Source organism: Carassius gibelio, chromosome B10, assembly GCF_023724105.1.
Source record: "Carassius gibelio isolate Cgi1373 ecotype wild population from Czech Republic chromosome B10, carGib1.2-hapl.c, whole genome shotgun sequence".
In the NCBI taxonomy this organism is placed as follows: Eukaryota; Metazoa; Chordata; class Actinopteri; order Cypriniformes; family Cyprinidae; genus Carassius; species Carassius gibelio.
Window position 1 is genome coordinate 19,845,225 of NC_068405.1, and position 10,510 is coordinate 19,855,734.

Here is a 10,510-nt window from a genome sequence, read left to right on the forward strand (position 1 = left end):
GAGATTTGTCATAGCACTTATATATCATTGCTCGCTTGTTGTTTTTTTATTGCTTCCATTGTCCTTATTTGTAAGTCGCTTTGGATAAAAGCGTCTGCCAAAATGTAATGTAAATGAAATGAACATATTACTACATTACCTATAATGCTCTGGGCGACGTCATGTGACGCAGACACACCTCTTACTGTGATTGGCTGCTCACTGTAAGCGTTCACTACACTCTCGGAGAGCTGAAGGTGAAATTTGCTCTTTTGTGTATGCAGTTTTCCATCGCGATCATGACTTCCTGTGCTCTTTACAGTACACGCACACACATGTGCAGACATCTGGTGAGTTTTAACTAAATCAATATCGATTGCCGATATTGACTATGCCACGAGACTTGCGGAGCTAGCAGCAGTTTGATTGCAGGCCTGTGCAATATTTACATTTTAAACAGTGCACCTAACTTCTTAAAAATGAACGTTAGATGTTCAAAATTAAGGCATTCATATAAATTCTTCAACCATTTTATTATGTCAGCAAAATAGCTTTTGAATCTGTCTTTGCAGGCACATAAATATCTGAGCAGGACCTACAGCACACGACCATCTCTAAATGTGAGTAAAATATTATGCGATTTTATGAGAGCCAGAACGGTTTCTGTCAGGTGAGTATTTCTTCCATCTCTGTCTGGACAGGAAGTCGTCATCGTCAGTGCAGTCAGGACTCCCATTGGGTCTTTCAGAGGAAGCCTTTCCACAGTCCCTGCCACTAAACTGGGATCCATTGCTATTAAAGGAGCCATTGAGAAAGCAGGTATGTTTTATCATATATTATATTTAAGTCTGTAGTTTAACAATAAAACAATTTATTTAAAAAAACATGTATATATATATATATATATATATATATATATATATATATATATATATATATATATATATATATATATTATTTTTTTTTTTTTTTTTTTTTTTTTTTTTTTTTTTTTTTTTTAATTTCATAATATTATGATTGTTTTAATATCATTCATATTTTTCCATTACACCATAATTCAAATGGTTTGGGTCAGTATATTTCATTTTTGATAGAAAGTAATACTATCATTATTAAACACTTATAATGTTAGAGAACAATTCTGATTCTACTCTGTAATAATAAGAAATGTATCATACGCACCAAACAGGCATATTAAAATTAATTCTGAAGGATAATTTGCTTTGGCATCATAGGAATAACTATATTTATTAATAGAATATATTAGATTTAATAACATATTAAAAGAGAAAACATTTAATTGTAAGTATATTTCACAGTATTACTATTTTAAAGGATTTTTGATCAAATAAATGCAGCGTTAGTGAGCAGTAGATATTATTCAGAAACCATTAAAAATATATAAAATAAATTGTAAAAAAAATAAACATTTAAGCTATAATAAAACCTACCACCACATTTATTTAAATCAGAAAGGTGTTTCTACAACAAATGCAACATAGTTTGATATTTTGTATTCCAATGAAATGATATTAATAAGTGTGTGTTATTATTTTTAAGACTTATTTGGATGATAAAATGTGTCATCTACAGGAATTCCTTTTGAGGAGGTGAAAGAAGTTTATATGGGCAATGTGTTGCAGGCAGGAGAAGGACAAGCACCAACCAGACAGGCTCTACTGGGTGCAGGTGAGTCACGTATCACACACATAAACAAACATAACAAACAAATACAATGCAACTTCTCCAAGAAAAGTGTGTTTTTTGTGATTTTCCTCATGTAGGCCTCCCTCTCTCCACTCCGGCAACTACCATCAATAAAGTATGTGCTTCTGGGATGAAGTCCATCATGATGGCCGCTCAGAGTCTCATGTGTGGGCATCAGGTAATGTGATAGACAGGAGATTCAGAAAGTGTTGTGTGTGAAAGTGAGAGCATTTAGAGTCCTCCTATTACAGCAAAACTACATGATGTCTTCCAGGATGTTATGGTTGCTGGTGGAATGGAAAGCATGTCTCAGGTTCCTTATGTGATGGCCAGAGAAGCGCCCCCTTATGGTGGAGTTAAGATGGAGGATCTGATCGTTAAGGACGGGTTGACAGACGTCTACAACAAGTTCCACATGGTACAGTTATTTTGAGCCAGTAAAACCCATTGCATTGTATTTGCATAATAGTTAAGCCTGAAAATAACTCTTGAGTCAATCTAGGAAGTGAGTGTGGAAACATTGGACCGCAAATGTACTGTACGTAAACACTGGAGAGGCCATGATTGTGTAAAACACCTACATACTTCTCCATTTTTAGGGCAGCTGTGCTGAAAATACAGCCAAGAATAGCGGTATCTCCAGGGAGGAGCAGGACGCATTTGCTATTAACTCATACAGCCGCAGCAAAGCAGCATGGGAGTCTGGCGTACTGGCCAAGGAAGTGGTTCCCGTAAGCATCCCTCAGAAAGGTTGGTTTCACTGTGGTAGCTCTTAAGTTCCGTATCCATATCCATATCCATATCCCTTTTATTAGCTAAAATATTTAATAACACAATTTATAAATATGAGACATAATTGCAATAAATAAGCTTTCTCACCGCATAGGAAAACCAGACATCGTTGTGAAGGAAGATGAAGAATATAGGAAGGTTGACTTCAGCAAAGTCCCCAAACTGAAGGCTGTGTTCCAGAAAGAGAACGGTACAAGATTATCATTAACCCCAGTGTTAACATAGTGGACTTCAAATTTGAAAAGGACATTAAAAAAAATAAAAAAATCTATCTAATCGCAAATATATATATATATATATATATATATATATATATATATATATTTACTATAAAATACATTTAAAAGCTTTGTTTTGATAATTTTATTCACTTATATTGATGTGTTGACTAACATTTAAGCAAATGTAGGGTGCTTGATTATGATTTAACTGTAGTGTTATTCAATATTACATTGAAAGTTAATAGATTGTAAATGTTTTTCATCACAGCTTCATCAGTACACATGTGTATTTACAAATATATTTATATTATGACATAAAGGTTTCAGCGGAATATAGTTTAGTTTACCAAAATTGCGTGTTAGTACCTTCAACAGTACACTTTAACCATATTTCAAATACAATAAAATTAGCACCGAGCTAATTGCATTTATTATATATAATAAACTTTCATGTAATTGCAAAAATAAAATGCAATTACCGTATTTTTTCGGAATATAAGTCGCACCTGAGTATAAGTCGCATCAGTCCAAAAATACGTCATGATGAGAAAAACAAACAAATATAAGTCGCACTGGACTATAAGTCGCATTTATTTAGAACCAAGAGAAAACATTACTGTCTACAGCCGCGAGAGGGCGCTCTGTGCTGCTATGTGTAGACTACAGGAGCAGCACTGAGTGCCCTCTCGCGGCTGTAGACGGTAATGTTTTCATTTGGTTTATTTCTCTTGGTTCATCTCAAATTAATTTTAATAAATAAGTCGCACCTGACTATAAGTCGCAGGACCAGCCAAACTATGAAAAAAAGTGCGACTTATAGTCTGGAAAATATGGTAAGTGTCTGAAAACATATTTACCGTTCACTTAGGTTTTTATTTTGAAGTATATGATGTTGTTTTTAAAAGTATGCTATAAAGTACTTCTTTTCCATAAGTGAGGATATTGTAAAAGTGTTTTCACTTCAAAAGAAGAGCGAAACGTTTGTTTTTACAGGCACAGTGACGGCAGCCAACGCTAGTACGCTGAACGATGGCGCGGCGGCTCTCGTGCTCATGACAGCAGATGCGGCAAAGAGGCTCAACATCACACCACTTGCAAAGATCATTGGTGAGGCAATTCACTCCTCTTAAATTAAATTCATTTTTATAGTGTATTTTGTTCATTTGAACAGATACTGCTGTGGTTGACTGTTTACGTAGGAATGTTACATTTTTTAATCATCAATTTTATTTTGCGCATGTTTCATTAAGTTTTTTTATTAGTTTAAATAAAGTATCAAAAGCATTTAATCATATGTTTTTATTGAACAAATCTGTTGATATAATTTAGAATAAACAATTGAGCTGACATATTTAACGCACTATAACAAATGCCTGCAAAGGGCGCCAACGGCCTGGCGATTGTTTTTACACTTTACTGAACAATCTAATCCTTGTTTAATATTGTCCAAACATAATTTAATTCAATTGTCCACTTAATCTTTAATATTTGGACATGTCTATATGACAGAAAAACTACAGCCACTGTATTTTCTTGAATACCTGGACATCAAAATGTGTAAACTTTGATTTTGAAATCGGTGTGAACAGTCAGCTTATTGCGAAAGATACTGATATTCTCCTGTGTTTGCATAGGTTTATAAATTATTTACTTTACAAGTCTGATGCAATGGTGCATGCTACATTCTGAGATGAAAGTAACAATGAACCCAAATTCACAATATGTAGAGATGGAGTTTGAGATGCTCCACACATGTAAATGTTAAAAGTTTGTGTGGAGCAGCATTTACTGTGAAGTGAGCCACTCTGACATGCATGTGTGTGACCTACATGCATGTAAATAATTATCGCATATATTTATTTAATTAAATCTTAGCATTTGTAAACTCACAATAGCATTATGGATTATTAAGATTTTAATTATGCAGCCTTGGAGAACGGTCTAATAATGTGTTTCATGGATTCTCCTCCGTTGATTTCGCCACTTCCGTTATTTTGCAGATTTCACAATTGCAAAATGCAATCACTGTTTTTTTAAATTGCCTTTTCGAATTGAATCGAGAAATCATTGCAGCCCTAATTCATAGCATTTTTAAATGGTTACAACCTGTTATTTGAAAAATAAAAGTCTTGTTAATGGTAAAACAACACTATTTTGACTTACTTTTATGCTACCGAAAAAATCTAGTTGACTTGGTAGCATTGCTTTGACGCTTTTAGCTAGCTGCTGAGATGTAGTGAGCTACTCATTCATGGCCTGTTTTTTCAGAGACCTATGTTTGCTAGATTCACATCCATCTAGATCACCATTTTATCCTAATTCACAGCTTTTGCTGATGCTGCTGTGGCCCCCATCGATTTCCCTATCGCTCCAGCCTTCGCTGTCCCAAAGGTTAGCTGATGTTTATTGCTGATCTAATGTGTTTTTGAAGTCTTTCAGGGTAGTAACATCTGTTTCGCACAGGTCCTGAAGGCAGCCGGTGTAAAGAAAGAGGACATTGCCATGTGGGAGATCAATGAGGCCTTCAGTGTCGTGGTGCTGGCCAACATCAAGATGTTAGACATTGACCCCAACAAAGTCAATATCAATGGAGGAGCAGTTTCGCTCGGACATCCAATTGGGTAAATACATGCAACATGCTTCTCATGCATCACTGTTCACTATATTGACATACTGTAATTAGATTTGCATAATAATTAATGTGTCGGTTTAATGGTTTCTAGAATGTCAGGGGCGAGAATCGTAGGACACATGGTACACAATCTGAAATCTGGGCAGTACGGACTGGCGGGAATCTGCAACGGAGGAGGCGGCGCCTCTTCTATTCTGATCCAGAAATATTAGGACTTGCACTTTAATCCACAGAATGTGTGTAGGATTTGGTCCTTGAGTCATATATACTTTCATCATTAATGTGAGGTCAGTCTGCGTTTTCAATTTAAATAGGAAACAAAGTTGTCAATGTTCATACAATACAAACTTGTAGTATTTTTTCTGTGCACTCTATGCACATTTTGTTATGTGGTGTCATTCTCAAAATAATGTTTTAATAAAAGGGTTTAAAATGTAAAAATCTGTATTTGCAATAAAATAGAATATTGTTTGTTTTTGTTGATGATTATACTCAGAAATAATGCATTTCACCTGAATGAACACCAGATGGCGTGTGTGCTTTGAGCTCTGTTTGCTGATTGGCTAATGGACGCTTTTCACAGACTATAATGAATCAATAATAAAAAATAAATAAATCAAATGTTCTGTTATAATATTTTATTCTGACATTAAATGACCAAAAATAATAAAAAAAAGCTCCAAAGGGGTTTCTATATTGGTAAATTTGACAACATTCATTCTTCTGACTTTATCAATCTCTCTAAACACAATAGAAGTGCTTTGTTTTTGTTTTTTAAGCAAATGGGAAAACAAAAGTTATATTTGCTTTGGTCTCCCATATATATATATATATATATATATATATATATATATATATATATATACAGGTACTGGTCATATAGAAAATTATCAAAAAGTTGATTTATTTCACTAATTCCATATAAAAAGTGAAAGTTGTATATTATATTCATTCATTACACACAGACTGATATATTTCAAATGTTTATTTCTTTTAATTTTGATTATTATAACTGACAACTAAGGAAAATCCCAAATTCAGTATCAGAAAATTAGAATTTACTTAAGACCAATACAAAGGAAGGATTTTTAGAAATCTTGGCCAACTAAAAAGTATGAACATGAAAAGTATGAGCATGTACAACACTCAATACTTAGTTGGGGCTCCTTTTGTCTGAATTACTGCAGCAATGGCATGGAGTCGATCAGTCTGTGGCACTGCTCAGGTGTTATGAGAGCCCAGGTTGCTCTGATAGTGGCCTTCAGCTCATATCGCATCTTCCTTGTCACAATACCCCACAGATTTTCTACGGGGTTAAGGTCAGGTGAATTTGCTGGCCAATTAAGAACAGGGATACCATGTTCCTTAAACCAGGTACTAGAAGCTTTGGTACTGTGTGTAGGTGCCAAGTCCTGTTGGAAAATGAAATCTGTATCTCCATAAAGTTGGTCAGCAGAAAACTTCCTGGTATATGGCTGTGTTGACCTTGGACCTCAGAAAACACAGCGGACCAACACCAGCAGATGACATGGCAACCCAAACCATCACTGACTTTGGTAACTTTGCACTGAACCTCAAGCAACGTGGATTGTGTTCCTCTCCTCTCTTCCTCCAGACTCTGGGACCCTGATATCCAAAGGAAATGCAAAATATACTTTCATCAGAGCACATAACTTTGGACCACTCAGCAGCAGTCCAGTCCTTTTTGAAGCGAGACGCTTCTGACGCTGTCTGTTGTTTAAGAGTGTCTTGACCCAAGGAGTGTGACAGCTGAAACCCATGTCTAGCATACGTCTGTGCATAGTGGTTCTTGAAGCACTGACTCCAGCTGCAGTCCACTCTTTGTGACTCTCCCCCACATTTTTTAATGAGTTTTGTTTCACAATCCTCTCCAGTGTCCGGTTATCCCTATTGCTTGTAGACTTTTTTTCTACCACATCTTTTCCTTCCCTTCGCCTTTCTGTTAATGTGCTTGGACACAGAGCTCTGTGAACAGCCATCCTCTTTTGCTATGACCTTTTGTATCTTGCCCTCCTTGTGCAGGGTGTCAATGGTCATCTTTTGCACAACTGTCAAATCAGCAGACTTCCCCATGATTGTGGAGCATACAGAACTAGACTGAATGTGTTTCTCAATGTCAAGGAAGGATCCTCAGAAGCCAGTATTTTGAGGATGCTACGTCATCGACATCTGTCGGAGCGTTAACGGTTTCTATTTCCGTTACCAAACATTTGTTATAACTGTAGTAAATATAAGTAAAGTTTAACGTTTAAATGCTAGTACAAATTAATACCATATTCATATTGTAAATTATACAAATACAAATGGTTAACTGAACCGAACCTGTCATTTTAAAATTGTTAAGTTGGTTGCGTCATCAGCATTTCTTTTATAAATAACTAGTTAAGTTGTCCAAAGTAATTTAACGATACCATTCAAAGCGTTATTCAAACGGACCTTTTCACTGACGTAATGAGGCAATTACGTGCACTTGCTAGCCTGTTCCATTTACGTGTTCTCCGAATGCTAAACAGGAGTCTCGCCTAGCCTCTGAAGGAAATGACTTGGAAGGATCAGTCCTGCCAAGGAAGTATCCTTGACATTGAGAAACGCCTTGAGAGACCATTTAAAGGCTTTGCAGGTGTTTTGAGTTAAATAGCTGATTAGAGTGTGGCACCAGGTGTCTTCAATATCAAACCTTTTCAAAAATCCAAATTTTTGATTGGATTAGTGAAATCAACTTTTTTAGGATATTCTAATTATATGAACAGGACCTGTACCATGTGTGGGTGTGTGTGTGTATGTGTGTGTGTATATAGGTGCTTCTCAATAAATTAGAATGTCGAGAAAAGTTTTATTTTTTTATTTTTTATTTAGTTCAGTAATTCAATTCAAATTGTGAAACTCCTGTATAAAATAGATTCAAGACAGACAGACTGAAGTAGTTTAAGTTCTTGGTTCTTTTAATTGTGATGATTTGGGCTCGCATTTAACAAAAACCCACCAACTCATCCATCTCAACAGGTTTCCTTGACAGTGGTCTTCAGCTCATCTTCATTGTTTGGTCTCTTGTTTCTTTTCTTCCTCTTGACAATAGCCCATAGATTCTCTTTGGGGTGCAGGTCTGGTGTGTTTGCTGGCCAGTCAAGCACACCAACACCATGGCCAATCAACCAAATTTTGGTGCTTTTGGCTGTGTGGGCAGGTGCCAAAACCTGCTGGAAAATAAAATCAGCATCTTCAAAAAGCTGGTCCACAGAAGAAAGCATGAAGTTCTCCAAAATTTCTTGGTAATCGGGTGCTGTGACTTTGGTTTTCAAAAAACAAAATGGACCAACACCAGCAGATGACATTACTCCCCAAATAATCACAGACTGTGGAAACTTAACACTGGACTTCAAGCAACTTGGGCTATGAGCTTCTCCACCCTTCCTCCAGACTCTAGGACCTTGGTTTCCGAAATGAAATACAAGACTTGCTCTCATCTAAAAAAAGGACTTTGGACCACTGGCAACAGTCCAGTTCTTCTTCTCCTTAGCCCAGGTTAGATGCCTCTGACATTGTCTGTGGTACAGGAGTATGACAACTGTAGCCAAATTCCTTGACACTTCTGTGTGTGGTGGCTCTTGATGCCTTGATCCCAGCCTCAGTGCATTCCTTGTGAAGTTCTAAAAAATTATTGAATCCAGTTTGCTTGACAATCCTCATAAGGCTGCGGTTTTCTCGTTTGGTTGTGCATGTTTTTCCTTCCACACTTTTCATTCCACTCAACTTTCTCTTAACATGCTTGGATACAGCACTCTATGAACAGCCAGCTTATTGGCAATCAATTGTTGTGACTTACACTCCTTGGGAAGGGTGTCATTGATTGTCAGAGATTTTGAAGGCTCAGGAAACCTTTGCAGGTGTTTTGACTTGATTAGCTGATTGGGATGTCATTATATTCTAATTTGTTGAGATGTGATTTGGTGGGTTTTTATTAAATGCGAGACAAATCATCACAATTAAAAGAAGCAAAGACTTAGGCCCTGTCCTCATGGAGGCATACAGCGTGCAAGGTTTATGTGCATGCTTCAAGTCTTCTTAATTTTTAGTGTATCTCTGTGGTAAAATGACAGCGCCACATACTGATCTGGCATGTATACTACATCATTTTCAGTCGGTTTCACTGGTTTAGTGTAGAGGCAGATATTTCTTGATACGACGCCATGTGGATGGGATTTTTTTTTTAGAACGAGGGGAAAAAAATCGGATTGGGGTAAACTCCGGTTTCGTGTGGAGGTAGCCTTACACTACTTCACTCTGTGTGCATTGAATTTATTTAATACATGAGTTTCGTATTTTTAATTGAATTACTGAAATAAATGAACTTTTCCATGACATTCTAATTTATTGAGAAGCACCTGTATATGTTCACACATTATTTGTGAAATAGCAAATTCTAATTAAAAATCGTGTCTAAATAAATATGAATATATTTTTGGTCACTTCACCTAAAAGATGCCTGTTAACTATTTAACACAAATGAGTTAACTATTTTTCTCGGTTGCAAGCAACATTTCAGCACAAAAGGAATAATCTCAATAATAACCTCCAGACACCGCTCTTATCACGTCACATTACACCTTGTGTTGATTCTACGAAGTACTCAGAGACTTTTTATCAAGTTCTGATTTAACGTTTCTTCCTTCTATTTTTCATTGAAATGTTATTGTGCTTCAATCAAAGAGATGGGTCAAATATTAACAAGATGTTGTGAGAGCACTTTTAACATCATGAATGTCAAAGTACTGGCTCATTGACTTACTGAATTACTTAGTTACTGAATAACAGCAGGGCCAGACTGACCCCTGAGTGAGAGCTGAGTTTGGAAAGCCACGCTTTTTAATAAGATTATCTTTACAGCTTGTTTTTAATGTGGCTGTTGTGTGAACAGAGCATCAGGAAGTTGAACAGGAAGTCTAGTTAGCTTGTAACAGATAAAACCTTCATCATACAAAGCCTTGTAATGGTTTTTTAGTTTCACATAATGATTTAAATAATAACTTGCAGTTGGTCTTGTTCATATATATTTTCATTTATGATATTGAAACCAGCTAAAAAGAACAGCTCTCTTGTAAAACATAAGATACACAAAGTTCAAAGGCCTGCAAAGGTCACATCTGTTGACACACATGGG

The 10,510-nt window shown here is 36.1% G+C and overlaps 1 protein-coding gene across 1 annotated transcript; it reads left to right on the forward strand.

Annotated features, from left to right (window-relative positions):
• Window positions 1–167: 167 nt before the first annotated feature.
• Window positions 168–5,952, forward strand: LOC127966334 (acetyl-CoA acetyltransferase, mitochondrial). Its single transcript, XM_052567245.1, has 12 exons — window positions 168–329; window positions 552–599; window positions 681–798; window positions 1,573–1,668; window positions 1,764–1,864; window positions 1,961–2,104; window positions 2,286–2,436; window positions 2,573–2,668; window positions 3,693–3,806; window positions 5,026–5,090; window positions 5,163–5,320; window positions 5,423–5,952. The coding sequence occupies exons 1-12, from the start codon at window positions 258–260 to the stop codon at window positions 5,541–5,543; spliced, it is 1,284 nt and encodes a 427-aa protein (XP_052423205.1). The 5' UTR covers window positions 168–257; the 3' UTR covers window positions 5,544–5,952.
• Window positions 5,953–10,510: the final 4,558 nt, after the last annotated feature.